This window comes from Mustela putorius, unplaced genomic scaffold, assembly GCF_011764305.1.
Source record: "Mustela putorius furo isolate JIRA1106 unplaced genomic scaffold, ASM1176430v1.1 tig00003962_pilon_pilon_pilon, whole genome shotgun sequence".
NCBI lineage: Eukaryota > Metazoa > Chordata > Mammalia > Carnivora > Mustelidae > Mustela > Mustela putorius.
Genome location: NW_025422106.1, coordinates 12,532,296 through 12,555,078, shown reverse-complemented (window position 1 = coordinate 12,555,078; position 22,783 = coordinate 12,532,296). Strand labels below are relative to the sequence as shown.

At 36.9% G+C, this 22,783-nt stretch overlaps 1 protein-coding gene across 4 annotated transcripts in view; it reads right to left on the bottom strand.

Moving 5' to 3' along the window:
* Positions 1-22,783, bottom strand: part of VMP1 (vacuole membrane protein 1) — a 140,756-nt gene that overhangs the window by 20,565 nt on the left and 97,408 nt on the right. For all 4 annotated transcript variants that reach the window (XM_013053641.2, XM_004747262.3, XM_045070383.1 and 1 more), the window contains 3 exons: positions 12,573-12,653; positions 9,059-9,175; positions 1,549-1,610 (listed from right to left, as the gene is read on the bottom strand). In XM_013053641.2, the coding sequence (XP_012909095.1) occupies positions 1,549-1,610; positions 9,059-9,175; positions 12,573-12,653 (260 nt within the window). The remainder of the gene's footprint in view (positions 1-1,548; positions 1,611-9,058; positions 9,176-12,572; positions 12,654-22,783) is intronic.

Here is a 22,783-nt window from a genome sequence, read left to right as displayed (position 1 = left end):
GGGAGGCTCAGCCTGTAAAGCATGTGACTCGATCTCAGGGTTCTGAAATAGAGCCCCACATCAGGCTCCCTGCTTGTGATCTCTCACTCATGCTCTCTCTCTCAAATAAATACACTAAATCTTAAAAAATAATAATAATAAGAGGCGCCTGGGTGGCTCAGTGGGTTAAGCCGCTGCCTTCGGCTCGGGTCATGATCTCAGGGTCCTGGGATCAAGTTCTGCGTGGGGCTCTCTGCTCAGCAGGGAGCCTGCTTCCCTTCCTCTCTCTCTGCCTGCCTCTCTGCTTACTTGTGATCTCTCTCTGTCAAATAAATAAATAAAATCTTAAAAAAAAAAAAAAAACAACCCAACAGAGTCTTTCTTTACTATTTTATCAAAGTCCACTCCACAAATTTATGACCTTATCATTTGAAGCATAAGTTAAAACTGATCTTACTTCTATAAACACAAAAATAAAAGCTATGGAAAGTCTAGCCTTTTAAAATGGCCTGATTTTTCTCTAGTGAAGTAATAGGTTCATAACTGACATATTTTGTAATATTATATACCATCTTATCATTACTTTTTAATGAAATATTAATATTTTATGTAAGATTTGTATTTAAATTAAATGCAACTGTGCATCTGACAACGAATTTTAGCTAAAAATCACAACATTGTACTAAAGCACCATTAAAGATTTTTTTTTTTTTTTAATTTGACAGACAGAGATCACAAGCAGGCAGAGAGGCAGGCAGAGAGAGAGGACGGGAAGCAGGCTTCCTGCTGAGCAGAGAGTCCAACGCAGGGCTCGATCCCAGGACCCTGGGATCATGACCCGAGCCGAAGGCAGAGGCTTAACCCAATGAGCACCCAGGCACCCCCAAAGCTTTTAAAATTTTTAAAAAATTTGTATTGTTTTTAAGATTTTATTTATTTATTTGACAAGGAGAGATCACAAGCAGGCAGAGAGGCAGGCAGAGAGGGAGAGAGGAGGAAGCAGGCTCACCGCTGAGCAGAGAGCCCAATCCTAGGACCCTGAGATCATGACCTGAACCGAAGGCAGAGGCTTAACCCACTGAGCACCCAGGCACCCCCAAAGCTTTTAAAATTTTTTATTGTTTTTAAGATTTTATTTATTTATTTGACAAAGAGAGATCACAAGCAGGCAGAGAGGCAGGCAGAGAGGGAGAGAGGAGGAAGTAGGCTCACCGCCGAGCAGAGAGCCCAATCCTAGGATCCTGAGATCATGACCTGAACCGAAGGCAGAGGCTTTAATCCACTGAGCCACCCAGGCACCCCCCAAAGCTTTTTTTAAATCATGAATTATATGACTTTAAAATTAAAATTTAATTAAAAATCTAAAATTAAATAAGGATTATCTGAACTTGACCTTTCCCAGCTATAGGGTAAGAAAGTCTTCAATTTAACTAATAACAGGGCAAAAGATTTTTCCTTTTCAAAAAATAAAAAGGTATTAGAAAAATTCTGTCCCAATAAAATCTTCTATACTTTTTTTTCTATTTGAACAGTGATGACATTAATATTAATCCACAAAGAATTACTCACCCAATGAAAGCCACCATCTGCTCCACTATGTGTTTGCTGAATGTTATTATAACGAAGATTTTCTGTAGAGAAAATACCAGTTAAAATAAGTATTTCTGTTATCAGAAAAAAAAACACCTCAATATAAATTCATAATTCTGGTAACAGTTTATTAAAAAGGCAAGCTGCTGCCCCAATTACAGTTTTTTAAAATTTAAAAAAAAAAATACTAAAAACACCACTTGCCTAAGAAATGCTACCTACTTTGTATTTTAAAGATGTTTTTCCTTAAGCACAGCTCTAGTCTTACAGGATACGTGACCATGTCTGAGGGAAAAATGTGAGTCATGAAACCCAAGGCTGAGCTGAGTGAACATTCCACATGTAAGTGTATCTTAGAATGGAGCACACAAACTAAAGTCATGGGTTCCCATATAGCCCCCACTACTAAAATTAATGCTGATCAGCCTAAGGACATGGGTCTGGACTAAATCTAATCCAGAGGATCCTGAAAAGCCTATACATCCTTTATAGAAAGTTTGTTGAAGTTAACATTAAAGTTCCATTCTTAGATCCTGGGTGATCTTGAACTTTTAGACTTATTGTACAAGCAAAAACATCAACAGGTTATTGAGAATCTTTTTTTTTTTTTTAAGATTTTATTTATTTATTTGATAGAGATCACAAGTAGGCAGAGAGGCAGGCAGAGAGAGGAGGAAGCTGGCTCCCCGCTGAGCAGAGAGCCCGATGCGGGACTCGATCCCAGGACCCTGAGATCATGACCTGAGCCGAAGGCAGCGGCTTAACCCACTGAGCCACCCAGGCACCCGGTAATTGAGAATCTTTATCAGACCTGGATCATTTTCAGTCTGGTGTCACTGAGGTAGTCTCCATTAATTAAAGATGTTGATACCTTACCTTTTTTTTTCTTCCTTTTTTTTTTTAAAAAAGATTTTATTTATTTATTTGACAGACAGAGATCACAAGTAGGCAGAGAGGCAGACAGAGAGAGAGGAGGAAGCAGGAAGCAGGCTCCCTGCTGAGCAGAGAGCCTGATGCAGGGCTCGATCCCAGGACCCTGGGATTATGACCTGAGCTGAAGGCAGAGCCTTTAACCCACTGAGCCACCCATGCGCCCCGATAACTTACCTTTTAAATAAAGATGCCTTTAGTACTAAAAGGTAGCAAATATCTTCAACTCAGTTGAAAATGTTCAAAATAATATAAGGCATTCTTATAGATTTTCAGGGGACATGAAATGTAAAGGACACTTCTTCAATGTCCTGAAGAATTTTTGTTTTAAGATTTACTTATTTGAGAGAGAGAGAGAGAATAGGAGTGGGCAGAGGGAGAGGGAGAAACAGACTTCCTGCCCTGAGCAGACAGCTCTATGCAGGACCCAATCCCAAGATCCTGAGACCATGACCAGAGCCAAAGCAGATGCTCAAATGACTGAGCCACTCAGGCACTCAGCCCTGAATTAATTAATCAATTAATAATCACTTATTTGATTAATTAAGGATAATTAAGAATTAATTAATTTTAAAAAGATTTTATTTTTTAATTTTTTTAAAAAAGATTTTACTTATTTATTTGACAGACAGAGATCACAAGTAGGCAGAGAGGCAGGCAGAAAGAGGGGGGAAAGCAGGCTCTCTGCCAAGCAGAGAGCCCGATGCGGGACTTGATCCCAGGACCCTGAGATCATGACCTGAGCCGAAGGCAGAGGCTTAACCCACTGCGCCACCCAGGCGCCCGATTTTATTTTATTTGAGAGAGAGCAGAGTGAGAGAAACCATGAGTTTGGGTGAGGGGTAGAAGGAGAAGGACAAGCAGACTCCCCGCTGAGCAGGGAGCCTGACACAGGGCTCAAGATCATGAGCTAAGACAAAAGCAGCTGCTTAACTGACTGAGCCACCAAGCTACCCTGTGCCCTTATAAACCTTTTTCTTTTCTTTAAAAAAAAAATATTTTATTTATATATTTGACAGAGAGAGCGAGAGAGCGCACACAAGCAAGGGGAGCAGCAGGCAGAGGGAGAAGGAGAAGGTTCCTCACTGAGCAGGGAGCCCAATGTGGGGCTCAATCCCAGGACTTTGGAATCATGACCCGAGTCAAACGCAGAGGCTTAACCCACTGAGCCACCCAGGCGCCCCAATAAGTTTCTTAAAAAAAAACTGGGGTGCCTGGGTGGTTCAGTGGGTTAACGCCTCTGCCTTCGGCTCAGGTCATGATCTCAGGGTCCTGGGATCGAGCCCCGCATCAGGCTCTCTGCTCAGCGGGGAGCCTGCTTCTTCCTCTCTCTTCGCCTGCCTTTCTGCCTACTTGTGATCTCCGTCAGATAAATAAATAAAACCTTAAAAAAAAGAACTATACATGACATTAGTAGTAAAAATGTATTCTACGAGTTCAGAGAAAGGAAATGTCATATGAGTACGATTAATTAGAGATTCAAGGTGATATTAAAGTTTAGCTCTAAAGGACTGATAATAACTCTCTTATCAAATATGAGTAATTCTGGGGCGCTTGGGTGGCTCAGTGGGTTAAGCCGCTGCCTTCAGCTCAGGTCATGATCTCAGGGTCCTGGGATTGAGTCCCGCATCAGGCTCTCTGCTCAGCAGGAGCCTGCTTCCTCCTCTCTCTCTCTCTGCCTGCCTCTCTGCCTACTCATGATCTCTCTCTGTCAAATAAATAAATAAAAATCTTTTAAAAAAAAATATGAGTAATTCTAGATTCTGTCCAAATTCCTGATGATGCCTGCTGACATTTTTGTTATTGTTTGTCAAATAATAACTTGAGCCTATGCAACCAAAAGGGAGGGAAGAGAAATAAATGATAGACTTCTTTTTATCTACCCATCATGAATCTCAGGAAAGTAACTAAATTAGACTAAAACATATTATTTCAGATATTAGACTAATAAGGCAATGACATTTTCTTAAGAAATGTTGTAGCGTTAACAGAGACATTGGCAGCCGGATAGCTGGATCTATGTAAGGAAGTAAGACTAAAAAGAAAAGTTCAGTCATTTTGGTGTTTGTTTATGTTTTTTTGTTTTGTTTTGTTTTTAGTTTTATTTATTTATTTTAGAGAGAGAGCTGGGGGAGCAGTAGAAGCAGGACAAGCAGATTCTCTGCTGAGTGTGGAGCCTGAACTGGGGCTCAGCTCCAGGAACCTGAGAATATGACCTGGGCCAAGAGTCAATTAAGCCACCCAGGTGTCCCTGTTTATGTATCTATTGATTTTAAAAAGATACTACCTATCTCATGAAAAAAGCAAGCACATGTCAAAAAGAGTTACAAGATGGATGATGATTTCATAACAGTGTTATATAAACGGTGTATAAAGATTATGAAACTAAAAAGACAATTATTATAGATCATTTAGGGAGAAAAAGCATTACTATATGGGGGTCCTTCTAGTTTCCATAAAAGCCAGTTATTGGAGCTATAAATCTTTCACTAAGAATTAGAGCTAAGAGTTTTGCCTCTCAGTGATTTCATCACCATGAGTTTTCCCTACCATCATTTCCTAACATTGAAAATAAGCCAATGCCCAGATAATTGCATAATTCCATTGCCTGAAAACAAAACAAGACTTTCTTTTTATATGTAACAGCTTGAAAATTCACTGTGCTGGGCAAGACATAAATGTGCCAGATATTTAAGAACTTATGTCTCATCTCATTCAGGCTAGAGGTCTGAGTGGGGATTCTACCAAATAAACAAAAACACTGATCACCAAACAGCCCACTTAACCATGTGTGCAGAGGAAAGGGTTGAGTAGGGGGGGAAAAAAGATATGGTTGTAGGGAACTAACAGTGCCAGAATGAACAAAGAAGAAACTATCTATAAAAGAAAGTCCTTCGATGGAACAAAAAATCTTAAATTCATTTATTAAAAATTTACTGGATAAGGCAGGGTGCCTGGGTGTCTCAGTCAGTTGAGTATCTAACTCTTGGTTTTGGCTTGGTTCATGATCTCAGGATTGTGCGATCAAGCACTGTGTGGGGCCCTGCACTCAGCAAGAAGTCTGCTTGAGATTCTCTCTTCCCTTCTCCCTCTTCCCCTTCCCCAGCTCACACTTGCTCTCTCTTTCAATAAAATAAAATCTTGGGGCGCCTGGGTGACTCAGTGGGTTAAAGCCTCTGCCTTCTGCTCGGGTCATGATCCTAGGGTCTTGGGATGAAGCCCCGCATCGGGCTCTTTGCTCAGCAGGGAGCCTGCTTCCTCCTCTCTCTCTGCCTGCCTCTCTGCCTACTTGTGATCTTTGTCTGTCAAATAAATAGATAAAATTTAAAAAAAAAAAGATTCTGTTTAAAAAAAAATAAAATCTTAAAAAAAACAACAACACCCAAATTTACTGAGTGGGGCACCTTGGTTGGCTCAGCTGGAAGAGTGTGTGACTCTTGATCTCAGGGCTCTGAGTTTGAGACCCATGTTGAATGTACAGATCACTTAAATTTACTGAATGTCTACTCCATGCCAGATGATATTCTAGGCACTAGAATACTCAGTGAGTCAAAGACTAAATTCTCCACCTTCATGGAGCTTATATTTCTGTGTATGTGTCTGTGGTGGAAAGATAAAGAGGTAATAAACAATATACATGGTATGTAAGTTTACATAGGATTATGTAAAATATTGAGTATAAATGTACTGAGTTTGGAAATCCCAATCTAACATTATTAGGTGGGCTAATTTGAAATTTTTAGGGGAAGTTTAACAAATAGCAAGATATGAATAAAAACAGTATTTTTGGCTGTTTACTTTAGGCTGAAAAAAAAGGGGAAAAGAACCAGAAGATGGGTTTACTATTAGATGACAGAAAAATCTGTGTGGTTTCCTTCTGATTACTTCAGAAATAGTTAAAACATTTATATTATGCACTACGATTGCCTACCCAAAGAATGAGAAATGTTTGTCACCCTGAGCTACATCTGGATGTACATCAAGTGACGTGCCTTTAGAAACTATGTCTCCATGGTAAAATGGAACACAGAAAACATATCCCATGGTCTCAGTTTAGTGAAGGAATGCAGATTCTCTGCTTTCAGAAACAGAAAGATTTTGGCTTTCTTTTTTTTGTTCCACACAGATACAGAGTATAGCTTTGAATTTATAGAATTTGGTTTCAATTCCAGGGCTTTAGCCATGTATTTTATCTTCTCTAACACTCAATTCCCATACATATGTAATATGGATAATAACTATCTCATGGGATTGTTCTGAGATGACCAATGCACACTGCCTGGCACAGGTCCTGATAAATAGCAGGCTTTAAACAGTTCAGTTTCCTTAATCACATAAATAATTTATAGTTTAAGAAGGCAATGCAAAGGGGCGCCTGGGTGGCTCAGTGGGTTAAGCCGCTGCCTTCGGCTCAGGTCATGATCTCAGGGTCCTGGGATCGAGTCCCGCATCGGGCTCTCTGCTCAGCGGAGAGCCTGCTTCCTTCTCTCTCTCTCTGCCTGCCTCTCCATCTACATGTGATTTCTCTCTGTCAAATAAATAAATAAAATCTTAAAAAAAAAAAAAAAAAAAAAAAAAAAGAAGGCAATGCAAAAAAAAGGAAAAAACACTGAACTTGAAGCCAGAAGCCATAGGTTCAAATTCCAACTGTTACTTACTTTACTTATTAACCTTATAAGTGTGACAATTATAAAACAGAGTAGTTGTTTTTCTATCCAAGGATTATAATAAAATCAACACACAAACACTAAGTGCTTTAAAATGTGAAGTACCATATAAAAAACTTAAACATTATCATAACTTGAGGGGTGCCTGGGCTCACTGGGTTAAAGCCTCTGCCTTCAGCTCAGGTCATGATTTCAGGGTCCTGGGATCGAGCCCTACCTCCGGCTCTCTGCTCAGCGGGGAGCCTGCTTCCTCCTCTCTCTCTGCTTGCCTCTCTGCCTACTTGTGGTCTCTGTCTGTCAAATAAATAAATAAATAAAATCTTAAAAAAAAAAAAAACCAACCCTCTATCTTTAAAAAATATTATAACTTGAAAAAAACTGAGAATGTTTAAAAATATACTATTTTTAATATTCTGTAATGAAAAATCTGATAAGTTGCATGACCTATCACTATAGAATACTCCTAGCATAATAAATTTTACTAAATTCATACAGAAAGTTACTACACAAAGCTGGGTACATAAAGCTTATGGATTCTCAGAGAAGTTGCTATTATAAACAGAATTAAAATAATCTGTTATAGTTTCTTAGGTATTAATACTTTCAAGGGAAAATTTTTTATTTTAAAAAAGCAAAATGTTAGCTGCCTTCTTCCCCAGAAAGAACTGAAAAGATCAAAGAAAAAAATTATTCTCTGTTATACTGTAAAATAATCTACTACTCCCATAGGGTTTTATTATTTAAAAAATTCTAATATGGTCTTATAATGTTTACCAAAGTAAACAGCATTTTGACATTAAAAAACTAATTTCATTGAACAATATACTTAGTATAAGTGAGAGAAAATATATTCCTTGAAGGAGTAATGCCCTTGGAATACTGAGTGATTACCATGGCAGGGGAGCAGAGGATGGGCTCACTAAACTTATCCCAAATGCCAAAATATAACATTAGAAACTGGGCATGTAAAAGCAGCTCAAGTTTTCTTGTCTCATTCTTCCCTAAGAACTACAGGTAGAGAGGTGTTAAGAAGAAACCTGGGACAAAAGGGTTTTTAATTTTGAAGAAATCATTCCAGGGCAGATATTACTCACTGCTCTTGCCTTTCATTTGGTGTATGCCTCTGTGCTGCAAACCTCACTGGTTAAGAAATTCTATTCAGGTTAATTTTGTTTTCTTCTAGTGAGATTTACCCTTTTAAAAGGAAACAATTCATATCACAGTCCTAGAATCACCTATTCATTTCCCTTCATTCTCTCTCCTCTATTCATATATATACATACCTCTATCCTAGGGCTTTTGTTAAGACTGGCTTTGAACAATAGCAGATTCTCACTTCTCTAACCACAACCCACAGCTCTTCACCTCTTCAGAGACCCTTTTCTTCCCCATTCTCTCCCACACTAACATCTGGCTGGTTTTCTGTAAAGGACATTAATGCCTTGAGAGGAAGTATTATTGTGGGGGGGTATGAAAGAAAAGTAGAATTAGTGAAAGGCCATTTTCTCTCAGCTCATGGTCAGTAAAAATGTGAAAATTTTAGACTATGTATGTGAAAATGAAATGCATTTTCCTATACAGGAACACTATTTTTGGTTGGTAATAGTCTTGGAGGAACAGTTTCACAAGGCAAAAAGTGAAATAAAGAAAGGAGGGAGGAAAAAGAAGGAAAGAAAGGAAATAAGAAGAAAAGTCTTAAAGGGTCACAGGAAAAATTTGTACCAAATTCACTAACTTCCAAATGATATGGTTAAATACCACAGTAAGTTACCAACCAAAAGAAGCAAAACCAAAATATTAACAATTAATACTGGAATGAGCAAAGAAATTAAGTTTTAGTGCCTTTTAATGGGCTCATTATCATTAGGCAGTGAATCAAAGGGTATAATTACCTGGATATGCATCTTAATTATTGCTTTTCCAATCAGAGTTGCACCAAAGAAAGTCCAAAAAGGTACAAGAAAGTGTCCACATGTTATTCCAGCCAGATCAAATAGAGGATTTGGAATCTAAGAAAAAAAGTTAAAATATATAATCCAAGGAACAGATTCATCTTATGATTTACAGGTATGGGGAATCATGCTTTAAGCCTTGCTTTCACTGCAAAGACAGGTATAGGTTCCCTCATCACTAGGCTGTTCAGAAGGTTAGGCAAGTATTCTAACGTTTCTGTAAGTTGGGTCTCATATTCATTTCAGGCTGCTGTTCAAAGCAAATCAGCTGTCCTTTTGCTTTTATTATTTATAGCTAACACCCCATATATTTTTTTCTTTTAATCACATTAGAATTGGATAAAACCAATGGACCTGCAGGAATTTAATACCTTTCAGCACACTGCCATTTGGTAGCTCTGTCTAAGGTGAGGTATAAATGAAGAAAAAGCTTATTTCAGTAGTTACTAGGGCTCTAAAATCTTCAGCTTGAAATAGAGTATTATCTAGAAAGTACTCACATCTTTACAGCAAACATTCTAATAAAAGTCACAAATACATTTATGTGGAAATGGGCTTTTATTTCTCAACATAAAAAATTCATAATTTGTATATTGCACATACAAACCTCATCATTTGTGTGACAGCCCAAGGCTGTGGGACTGTGTAATATATTTTAAAAAGAAAATCAAGTGTGGAAATATGAGCACATAGATTCAGATGTTTTGAATACTCAGTCCCAGACAAAGAAACGATTCAAAACAAATACCTTTTCCAAACATTCCCACATTTCAAGAATGCTGAAATACAATTTCATGCAAAAATGCAAAGAAACCACACGCTGCTTTTGAGCACTTCATCTATTTTTCTCCCATAGAAGCACTCTGTCCTTGTGGCAGTTGGCAAAACCATTCAGAAGCCAATTAATTTATATAATTTCATTTTTGAAATTTCAAAGAAAAGCCTAGTTGTTTAAAAGATATTTGTCACATATGTTCTTTTAAAAATAAGTCCATGACTAAATTAGAATTCAAATATTCTTTTGTTCATAACACTTGGATTCAATAACTCAGCTGTTTTTCTCATCCAAATTCAAATGTTTTATGCAATTTCATCTGTCTTATAATCATGTTAATAACAATACCATTTGTACAACTTTACATCAATCATTTCTTATATTTTCTCATGTGACCTTCATAACCCCATGGATTATAATTTTAATTGTTTTGCTATATTATCAGGCTCTACCTCATGTTGAAATAGAAATTAATCTAAAGTATACAAGATGTAAAGCAGAGATTAAAAATTAGAATTTGCTAAACATGTTGGACACCTCAGCGTATGCTATATACCCTCAGAAGAGCATATATAATCAGTGCATTTATTGTTTCATGTGCACGTTATTAATTCTTGTTTTTCAACTCCTGGCTAAATACACAGAAAGGAAGACTGGGATTAAATGAACTAAGTAGCTTTGAAACTTTCCCTAAACTAGAAGTTTTATTTATCTTAGTTCGAATTTTAACAAAATAATTAATAAACTTAAATGAACTATATATGCTTTCAACACTTTAAGTATCAAAAATTTTCTAGAAAAAAGTTCCTAGAAGGCCAAACTGATCTATCAATTGGACTATTCCTAGTCAAATATAAAGAAGGCTGACTAGTATAGAAAGTGGATTTTCAGAAGTGAGGACACATGGATAGACGAGTACCAAAGAAGACATACTATTTTGTTTTAATAAACTGAAGGTACTGTGTGTTTTCCCCACAAATAATGAAAGCTAATTTTTCTTGAATGCTTTGACTTGTTCAGTACTTTTCTAAAATTTCTACATTGTCAACTTATTTAATCTCAAATAATGCTATATGGTACCATTACACTCACTTTACAGAAAAGTGAGACAGACAGGTTTGACAGTTTATTCAGGATAGCAGGATTTCAACAGCAGAGCAGGATTTCAACTCAGGCAATACGGCTGTCATGCTTGTTCACTTAACCTCTAACGTAAGGACATTATTATCCATTAGGCCTCACAGCTTAATCCCATTCTGTTGACTTCCACGGCACTTTCTACTTATCCTTGTATTTCAATGGTCTTCCTCACTGGACTTCGGCATCCTTGAGAAAAGGGAATATCTTTCATCTCTTTATTCCTAACACTCAGTGACTGAATCAAAGCTAATGAATAACAATAAAAAATGAAGGAACATTTTATGTTCTAAGCACCCTGTTAGTTCACATACGTTTTCTTAAATCCTCACATCAGCCTTTACAATGAGTGTCTTATTGCCCCATCTTAAAAATTAGAAAATCAGGGTTCAAAGAGAGTAACCTGACTAGGTTATATAGTTAATAAGAGGCAAAACTGGTATAGAAATGCCAAAACCAATTCTACAATAAACTTAACTTATAAATTGCTCAAATAGTTGAGGTCAGGATTATGATAAAATATTAAACATTAAAAAGAAAACTTAGAATACAAAAATTTCTAAATTGCCAGGGTCAAAGGCACATGTATATTTTACAGTATATCTAAAATGTTCACATCCATTAGAAATTTTGGCACCAATTGTCTTCTTTTCTGGTCATTTGCTTTGCTAAGACAGGAGTACTCAAAGATTTATTCATATTCTAGTACATAATGGATAAAGGAGTTGTGTGTCAGTAGACAATAATTTTGTGCATTATACTTACAGTTGCAGTTTTCATCATATCAACTAGATGCACCTAGTTATACTGGAGAAATCCACCACTGAAGTGCCAAAAATTGTGCACAGGCTACCAAAGAAAACTCTGTTCAAAATGTTCCATTTCAAATATAACTGTTTCTATTATGTTAGAAAAGGACCAGGATAAAAACCAACTCATCAATAAATGTCAGTTTTACAAATCTGCAATTTGAGATATTAACTACATTTTTGACGTAAGTGGCTTCTTAGTTCACTGTAGCCAAAGATGCACTTAACTTTGCCCGAGAGGTTTTGATTACTTTGATAATTGTAAATATCCCTTGAGACAGGTTTTTCATATGAATTCTTCCTTATAATTAATGTTTGAAACTCTGGAAAAAGCCTACCTATCTATAACTCTGGAAAGAATGAAGTCATTTTATTTGGTTAAATGCACGTCATTTTATAAGTTCTTCATGGAAAGGATGAATTTTATCTTTCTTTTTTAAAATCTTTTTTATTCTTACTGAAACAAGCTATTTCGGTCCAAAGTCATCAATGGCAAGATGAAATGTTTAAAAAGTCAGTAAACAAGGTACGAAACTATCCAACAGAAACAGCTCATTTGAGGAGTAAGATGAATGATTAATAAAATTACATACTCATTAAAAGTGATAACATTTTTGTTCACTCAAGTGTGTTATCTTTATTTTTCTAAGTGTGCTATCTTTAAAAACAAATTGGATCAAAATATAAATCTACCATTTATTAGCATTTCTCACTTTTAATACAATTCACTTACTGAAGCACAGGCCAAAATTCCAAAAAATCCAACTTTCTGTACTAGGTTTTGAACTGCCAGTTTAGCCCGGGAAGCAAAGTCCTGTATAAAAGGAGGATAATCAAAACATTAATGAAAAGTATAAGAAAGAATGAAAGATGGCTCTTTATAGAGTTTATAATATTAAGTATCTCACAACCTGATTCACTTATTCATTGTTTTTGATGAATGATTAAAAAAAAATCACAAAAGGTTGCACTAAAAAATATGCAAATATAATCTTTTTTGTTTTTTAAAGATTTTATTTATTTATTTGACAGAGAGAGAGAGAGAGACGGCAAGAGAGGGGACACAAGCACAGGGAGTGGGAGTGAGAGAAGCAGACTTCCTACAGAGTAGGGAGCCCAATGCAGGGGCTTGATCCCAGGACTTGGATCATGACCTGAGCTGAAGGCAGATGCTTAACAACTGAGCTTCCCAGGCACCCCACAAATAAAATCTTGATAAAAATATTATATCCTAAAGATAAACTTTCACCACAATTCAAGAATAAGCCAAAACATTGTTAATTTTTCGTATTATCTCTGCATTATCTAAGGATGAACAAAATGTTATAAACGAACTATGAACCAACACATTCTTTTTTTTTTTTAAAGTAGGCTTCACACCCAGGATGGAGCCTAGTGTGGGGCTTGAATTCACAACCCTGAGATCAAGACTTGAGCGGAGCTCAAGAGTCAGACACTCAACAGACCAAGCCACGCAGACACCCCGAACCAATTCATTCTTTTGGAAATACTGACCTACCACATTTGTCTCTTCTTCTTTCCTTCTACTATTTTCCAGACTTACTCCCTGATTAACAACAGGGTAGAAAATCATAGAATTTTTCAAGACAGTCAACAAAGACACCTCTGCTGATCACCAGTCAGAAAATGAAAAAAATAGTTCCGTGGCAATAACTGAATAAGCATTTATTACCCCCCAAAGCAAAATGACATGTTACATTTCACAGCTTGTGCTAGTGTCATGAAATATTTTCAGAAACATTTTACTCAAGCCTTTCAATAATCCTGCATTATAACAGAGCAGATCCTTTAGACTCTGAAATCAGTGCTCTTTTATCTTACTATGCTATCTTCCATGCTGAAACAGGCATTTGGCAGGCTAGCATATTTTCATGATTTCCTTTTTCCTGCATGTTGATGCTACAAATAAACCTCCCCCCTTAAAAGTGCCACTCTGGGGATGCCTGGCTGGCTCAGTTGATAGAGCATGGGACTCTGGACTTCAAGGAGGTGAGTTTAAGCCCCATGTTGGGTATTGAGCTTACTAAAAACAAACATAACAAAATAAAACACAAACTCCCTCCAACTTACTTGGTTGGTGAGAAAAGTGGTGAGGATGGTGAGAAAATTGAAGGAATTAAACCAGTAAGTATATTTTAAAAGATATTAACAGTTAAGATAACTGTTAAGATAAACACTTTCAAGTTCAAATATATCAGCTTTCAAAGTCAATCATTAACTAAATTTTATAATGTAGTTTTGTAATTTAACAATTTATTTCCAAAGAGAAAATTTTTCTTTTTGTGATGTCTTCCTTTTTCAGTAAGTCAACTATATCAGATTATATATATATATATAATTTTAACGTAAGCTCTACACTGAATGTGGGCTTGAACTCACAACTTTGAGATCAAGAGTCACATGCTCTACCAACTGAGACAGCCAGGTGCCCCCAATATTTAATATTTTTAAACAAACTGAACTACTGCAGCAGAGAGAAATTTCTATTTTTATTCAGATTTTTTAAAAAAGATTTTATTTATTCATCTAACAGAGAAAAATACAGCAAGAGAGGGAGTACAAGCAGGGGGAGTGAGAGAGAAAGAGAAGCAGGCTTCCTGCTGAGCAGGGAGCCCAATGGAGGACTCGATCCCAAGACCCTAAGATCATGATCTGAGCTGAAGGCATAGATTTACCCCACTGAGCTACCCAGGTGCCCATATTGGTTTCTGGAGAAGAATTCAGTGATTCATCACTTACATACAACACCCAGGGCTCATCACAACAAGTGCCCTCCTCCTTAATACTCATCACCCATCTAGCCCACCCCCACCCACCTCCCCGCCTTGAACCCTCAGTTTTTCCTCTATTGTTAAGTCTCCTATGGTTTCTTTCCCTCTCTCTCTCCTTTTTTTTTTTTTTTAAGGATTTTATTTATTTATTAGAGAGGGACATAGCAAGAGAGCGAACACAAGCAGGGCAAGTGGGAGAGGGAGAAGCAGGCTTCAGGCTGAGCAGGGAGCCAGATGCAGGGCTCAATCCCAGGACACTGGGATCATGACCTGAGCCGAAGGCAGGTGCTTAACCAACTGAGCCAGCCAGGTGGCCTCCCTCTCTCCTTTTTTTCTTTTCCCCCTTCCCATATGTTCATGTTTTCTTTTTTCAGTTCAACATATGAATGAGATCATATGCTATTTGTCTTTCTCTGACTGACTTATTTCATTTGGCATAATACACTCTAGCTCCACCCATGTTATTGCAAATGACAAGATTTCTTTTCTTTTTTTTTTTTTTTGATGGCTGAGTAATATTCCGTGTGTGTGTGTGCACACACACACTACATCTTTATCCATTTATCAGTTGATGGCCATTTGGGATCTCTCCAAGGTATGGCTATTGTTGATAATGCTGCTATAAACATTGTGGTGCATATACGCCTTCAAATATGTGTTTTTGTATCCTTTGGGTAAATACCTAGTAGGGCAATTGCAGGGGTGCAGGGCAGATCTATTTTTAACTTTCTGAGGAATCTCCATACTGTTTTCTCAAGTGGCTGCACCAGTTTGCCTGCTCACAAACAGTGCAAGAGGGTTCCCCTTTCTCTGCATCATTGCCAACACTTGTTTCTTCTAATCTTATTGATTTAAAAACTGTTTAATATATAATGACACCAATTTTCCTATATAACTTGTTTTAAAACAAATTATATTTCCATTCATTTTTAATAATTTATACAATCAATTCCCCAAGTCATTAAACTGTAATTCACTAGAAGCACTAAATAAAAATTGGTAAGCCATAATGAAGATATATTTTGAGTTTTAAAAATATCAAATGGGATGCCTGGGTGGCTCAGTGGGTTAAGCCTCTGCCTTCAGCTCGGGTCAGGATCTCAGGGTCCTGGGATCAAGTCCTGCATTGGGGTCTCTGCTCCACAGGGAGCCTGCTTCCTCCTCTCTCTCTCTCTGCTTGCCTCTCTGCCTACTTGTGATCTCTCTCTGCCAAATAGATAAATAAAATCTTTAAAAAATATACACATATATATCAAACAATACTACTAGAGTATAAGCAAGTTATGAAATTTAACAATGTAGCCCAAGATTTAAAAATATTAATTCAGAAAAATATCTTCCTTTACAACCCTTGGTATCTTCATAGCAAATCCATTTTTATGAGTGGTAAGATGGCACTCAACTGTTAAGAAAAAGTGAAACGGGCACCTCAGCGGCTCAGTCAGTTAAGCGTGTGCCTTTGGCTCAGGTCATGATTCTGGGGTCTTAGAACTGAGCCCCATGTCAGGCTCTCTTCTCAATGGGAACCTGCTTCTCCCTTTTCCTCCCTCTCCCTGCTGCTCCCCCCTGCTTGTACTCTCTCTCTCCATCAATACATAAGTGAAATCTTTAAAAAAAAAAAAGTAAGACAAAGAAAAAGTCTATATAAATTTTATTTTAAAGATAACACACACTTTTTATGTCCCAAGTTGGACAAATGTAGGAATACTTTTCCTTTTTTTTTTTTTTTTAAGATTTTATTTATTTATTCGAGAAAGAGAGAATGAGAGAGAGCATGAGAGCAGGGAGGGTCAGAGGGAGAAGCAGACTCCCTGCTGATCAGGGAGGCTGATGCAAGATTTGATCCTGGGATCAAATTTGATCCTGGATTTGATCCAGGATCATGACCTGAGCCTGTGTAGGTCCCCCAATAATAGGTCCGTGATCAAAGGAGTGAGACTGATACAAAGTGAAAGTCAAGTAAAGCTTTATTTTGCACCAAGCATCGAGAATCAAACTGACCGGCCAGGGACATCTCTTACAAAGAGGCGACCCCTCCCAGCCTCACAGACTAACTTTTATAGAGCAAAGGCCATGTGGTTGGACCTGGCCACACACAGGTGACCAATGAGATTGTAACACGCAGAGAAAGCTGCACAGTCATGCTAGGTTACACACAGGTGGCCAACTGAATTATAATTTACCCTAGCAGATACTTGAACTAGCCTACCACCTTGGTCAGAATTGGCGCCCAAAAGGCAGGACCCACACTGCTTGGTAGCTAGGGAGACAGTATGCAAGCCCCATGGATTGGATGTCTCTACCTGGCCTGACCCGCCCTTATATTTGGGCTTTGTTACCTGGGACTGGTTTCCCAGACTTGCTTTTAAGTAAGTTCCCTGAGGTGGGGGCAGGGTCAGTTTTAGGCCCTTACAAGCCTAAGGCAGTCACTTAACCAACTGAGCCACCCAGCCACCCCTGGGAACACTTTTCTATCATACCATTTATATAGTTCTCATTATGTAAAATTACAGCAAAAAAAACTATTTTTTTTTACATAAAATTGTGTAGAAAAGATCAGTGAAGTGTTTTATTTAAGGTTTGGTGTCCTGTTTTATCTTAATTTAATGGTTTTAGAATCTTTTTCTTTCTTTTTTTTTTTTTTAAAGGCTTTATTTATTTGTCAGAGAGACATAGAGAGAGTACAAGCAGCAGGGTGGCGGGGGTAGCAGGCAGAACAAGAAGCAGGCTCCTCTGAGCAAGGAGCTGGATGCAGGACCCTGGGATCATGACCTGAGGTGAAGGCAGATGCTTAAAGGACTGAGTCACCCAGGCATTCCTAAAGGCTTTAGAATTTTATATTTATTTAAACCAAGTTACTATGATAGTGCCATCATTTTAAACTGATTTTTCCCATATTATAATGATACATATACACACACACACTTTTTTTTTTTTAAAGTAAGTTCTAGGGGCACCTGGGTGGCTTAATCATTAAACATCTGCCTTTGGCTCAGGTCATGATCCCAAGGTCCTGAGATCCAGCCCTGCACTAGGCTCTCTGCTCAGTGCGGAGCATGCTTCTCTCTCTCCCTCTTCATCTGTCTGCTGCTCCCCCTGCTTGTGCTCTCTTTCTCTCCGTCAAATGAATAAATACAATCTCAAAAAAAAAAAAAAAGTGCTATGCCCATTGTGGGATTGAACTCATGACCCTGACATCAAGTCATATACTCTACTAACCAAGCCCCATCCAGGCACCCCCATACAAACGCATTTAAATTGGCAAAAAGGTATGACCATACCAACTGGTTTATATAAAGAAAAAATGATTAGGGGTGCCTGTCTGGTTCAGTCGGTAGGGCATGCAACTCTTGACCCTGGGGTTGTAAATTCAAGCCCCATGTTGGGTGTAGAGATTACTAAAAAAAAAAAAAAAAAAATTTTTTTCTTAAAAAAAAAAAAAAAAGAAATAAAAATGAAGAAAGATTAAACATTATACAGATGATCTAATATACAAAAAAATGAAAATATTTAAACCTACAGAAGTTCATGGAATCATGTTTTTAAAAACATCTTGAAAGTAAGGAGTCCTTTTAACCCTCTAGGGCAGAATCTCCTTATTCAACAGAAATTAGGTAAGAACAAAGGAAAACAGACTCCTTGCCCTTTCAGATGCCTGGGTGCTCATCATCAATTATTCTTTTTTTTTTTTTTTTTTTTTTTTTTAAAGATTTTATTTATTTATTTGACAGAGAGAAATCACAAGTAGATGGAGAGGCAGGCAGAGAGAGAGAGGGAAGCAGGCTCTCTGCTGAGCAGAGAGCCCGATGCGGGACTCGATCCCAGGACTCTGAGATCATGACCTGAGCCGAAGGCAGCGGCTTAACCCACTGAGCCACCCAGGCGCCCCATCATCAATTATTCTTAAGGGTACAGAAGAATTTTCATTTGAGAGGAAAAAGAGTTCCTTTATCTAAGTAAATGAAGTAGAAACCTCTCTTTAACATTTTTTTAAAATTAATTTTTAGCTGTGTGTTTTACAAGGAAAAACAAATTAAGTAGGTTTTTAATGGGAAGTTTTACTTTTTAAAGTCTGAAAGTTGTCTACTGAAAATGGATTTCATAAATCTTATTATGTGTTGAACACACACAGTGACCGTGCTACTTTCAGTTCCTGTAATTTATTTTCCAGGACTTACACAATATTCTCAGAATTAAAACTACATTTATATATTAAACAATCCATAAGCATTTATTTAAATTCAACTAATATGAAGTCTGCACACTTGTTTTAATTATAAGAAACCAGCAATAGCAGAATATGCAGCTTGAGAGAATATTTTCTTGATGTTTCTCCTTGCCGTGTAATGAAAAAAAACTTCAGGGAAGCATGTACTAATATCTGCATCAAATCTAAAATATTTTGATAGTAACCCATGTTTAGATTTCATAAACACAACTATATTTTGTTTTTATTTTAACCTTATTTTACTTAAAGCCATATATTCAAAACTTACTGATATGGCTCTTAAGGCTTTATTGAAAACATTCTTTTATTGTCTAAAATGTTCTACATGTTAAATGTAATTACACTTTGTTGCTCTGTAGTTTTAAAAGTTCTTTTTTTTTTTTTTAAAGATTTTATTTATTTATTTGACAGACAGAGATCACAAGTAGGCAGAGAGGCAGGCAGAGAGAGAGGGGAAGCAGACTCCCTGCTTAGCAGAGAACCCTATGTGGGACTCGATCCTAGGACCCTGGGCTCATGACCTGAGTTGAAGGCAGAGGCTTAACCCACTGAGCCACCCAGGAGCCCTAACCACCCAGGAGCCCTAAAAGTTCTTTTTTAAAATAACTTCAGTACTTTAAAATTATTTGCATATTGACAGTTCTTATGTTGATTTTAAAGTAACATTGCCTATGTATATGTTTATTTACTTCTGCTTGCTTTTAAAATAGAATTGTATGGTAGGTACATTATTTGACAATAAGCCCAATTTACATGCCCAAACACACACACACACACCCTCAAAACCAGCCAAAAACAGTGTCTTTTAACTAAAGTTTAAAAGAATCATTTCAAACATAATTTGCTCTTTTTTTTAGGCCAGGATATAAAATAAAAAAGCAAAAAAAAAGTACACCAATAGTGCACAACAACATTTTAAAGAAGAAGTTTAACAAATTAATATGTTAGGTATTCAATATTCAAGTTAAATATAAAAGGAAATTAATATCTCATTTTAATTGTTTTGGTGCATTTGTGGGAACAATGTAGCAAGTTCAGTTTGATTACTTCCTCAATTGTCATTCTTCAGTAAAAAAAAAAATCTGTACAACTAAAAACAAATTCCTTTTAATAGTTTCATTTCTCTGGATTCACATTTCACAACATTTACCTATTTCACAATTTAAAGCCTCCAAGTTTTATTCTCCAGTTCTACCTAAATAAGCAACACAAATTTACGATTTGTAAATCGACTTTTTAAAAAATAAAATACAAGTAAAATTATCATCCCCTTTCCCCATTGTGATTATGTATTTAACAAAATCATGTTTCTGAAATTAAGAATGAGAGAAAATAGGAACATTTACCCAATAACTACAAGACAAATGAGACAAGGTTACAATAAATCCTTCTTATCACTGAGACTTTAAGGATTAATAAAGAAAGAACAGATAAAGCCTTCAAGTACGAATATTCCTAGACTACTTTTACTTCACCTTTCTTTTTCCTAAAAAAAAGTATCTATGATTAAGGGAGAAGAGAAACTCTATGGTTAATTATTAAGTAGCTTGTAAAATACCAATCCTTGAATCTAAAGATACCAGATGGATTTAAGTACATGAAATAGCATTTATCTACAGTACACTTATTTTAATTTCCATATGTGATCACAGGAAATTTCAAGATCTCCTTAAAAGCAACAAAAAATACCTAAATTTGTGAAACAAATGCAGTATTACTAGAGATAATTATGTATCCGGTTAATAGCTTATGTTAGTTAATAGCTTATGTTAGTTTGAGATGACCTATTACTACCAATGTGATAAGTGGTGAATAATTTTATAGATTAAAATTTTGTAAATTATCTGCCTTCTTAATCCATAATATGTTAAAACTTTTGCTGAGCTTGGGATGATACTGAAGTGACTCCACAGATAATATTAAAAACGATAGAGCAGGGGCGCCTGGGTGGCTCAGTGGGTTAAAGCCTCTGCCTTCGGCTTAGGTCATGATCCCAGGGTCCTAGGATCGAGCCCCACATTGGGCTCTCTGCTCCGCAGGGAGCCTGCTTCCTCCTCTCTCTCACTCTCTGCCTGCCTCTCTGCCTACTTGTGATCTCTGTCTGTCAAATAAATAAATAAAATCTTAAAAAAAAAAATAAATAAAAACGATAGAGCAACAGCTTCAATAATAATCCCTTGTATGTAAAGGGAATTTATTTTTTTTTTTTATTTTTTTTTTTTTTAAAGATTTTATTTATTTATTTGACAGAGAGAGATCACAAGCAGGCAGAGAGGCAGGCAGAGAGAGAGGAGGAAGCAGGCTCCCTGCTGAGCAGAGAGCCCGATGCGGGGCTCGATCCCAGGACTCTGAGATCATGACCTGAGCCGAAGGCAGCGGCTTAACCCACTGAGCCACCCAGGCGCCACCTGTAAAGGGAATTTAAAATATACTTTGTGTGTGTGAAGTTCTTTCACCAACTAAAAATGACTTTTTAGTTCCTTGGCCCTAGTCAAATATGTTGTGTCAAGGAAGTAAAACTCTATTAACCAGAAATGGAGCTAAATAGTAATGATGACATAATATAAACTGTTTCAGCATTGTGGACAATCATTCTGAAATAGTAACTTGCTATTAAGATCGTAATAACCATGTAACTAAATGAATATTCTAGAATGAAGTCATATTAAACATAATAAATACAATTAAAAGGTATAATTCTCATTTTCATAGAAACTGCAGTGAGATATAACTCATAATCTTTTGTCAGACTAAAACATGTCCCAATTGCAATTTTCTACCTTTATCAGGGTTCTTTATGGGTTATTTTCCACATACAAATGTAGATTAATTCATTGAATTCAAATGAACAAAATATATTTTTTTAAAGATTTAATTTATTTATTTGACAGAGAGAGAGCAAGAGGGAAAGTACAAGCAGGGGGAGGAGAAGCAAAGAGAGAGGTAGAAGCAGGCTCCCCGCTAAGCATGGAGTCCGATGTGAGACTGGATCCCATGACCCTGGGATCATGACCTGAGCCAAAGGCAGTCTCTTAACCAAATTAGCGACTCAGCGCCCCTGAACAAAACATTTTATCTGTTAACTTCCTAAACAACATCAATAATGTAACTGCTGTGCTTTAACACTGCATATTTTAGTAAGTCTCCTTTATTTTTATTTATATTATTATTTTCTTAAATATTTTATTTATTTATTTGAGAGAGAGAAAGTGTGAGAGAGAGAATATGAGAAGGGAGAAGGTCAAAGAGAGAAGCAGACTCCCTGCTGAGTGGGGAGCCCAATGTGAGACTTGATCCTGGGACTCTAGGATCATGACCTGAATCTGAAGGCAGCTGCTTAACCAAGTGAGCCACACAGGAGCCCCTATTTTTATTTTAAAGTCTCCTTTAAAAAGAGGCATATTTTCAAGAGCCGTGTATCACCTATTCTGTTTTTGAATTATAAAGGGACTCAAAGATGCCTATGTGGTAGAGACTGTAAGGAAATAAACTCTAGAATTAAAAGCAAAAGTAGGGATGTTAAGTTGATGAAATAAAGTGATTCCAACTAAATTTTAAATTTAGTATCTATAAAATGCCAGATTACAAAATGCACATACACTAACCAAAAAGGGTTATCAGAGCAGAGTTGTGCAACAACTACTGAAAATGAATTTTTTAAAAAGATTTTATTTATTTATTTATTTAAAAGATTTATTTATTTATTTATTTGACACAGAGAGATTACAAGTAGGCAGAGAGGCAGGCAGAGAGAGAGAGGAGGAAGCAGGCTCCCTGCTGAGCAGAGAGCCCGATGCGGGACTCGATCCCAGGACCCTGAGATCATGACCTGAGCCGAAGGCAGCGGCTTAACCCACTGAGCCACCCAGGCACCCATAAAGATTTTATTTATTTGACAGAGATCACAAGCAGGCAGAACAGCAG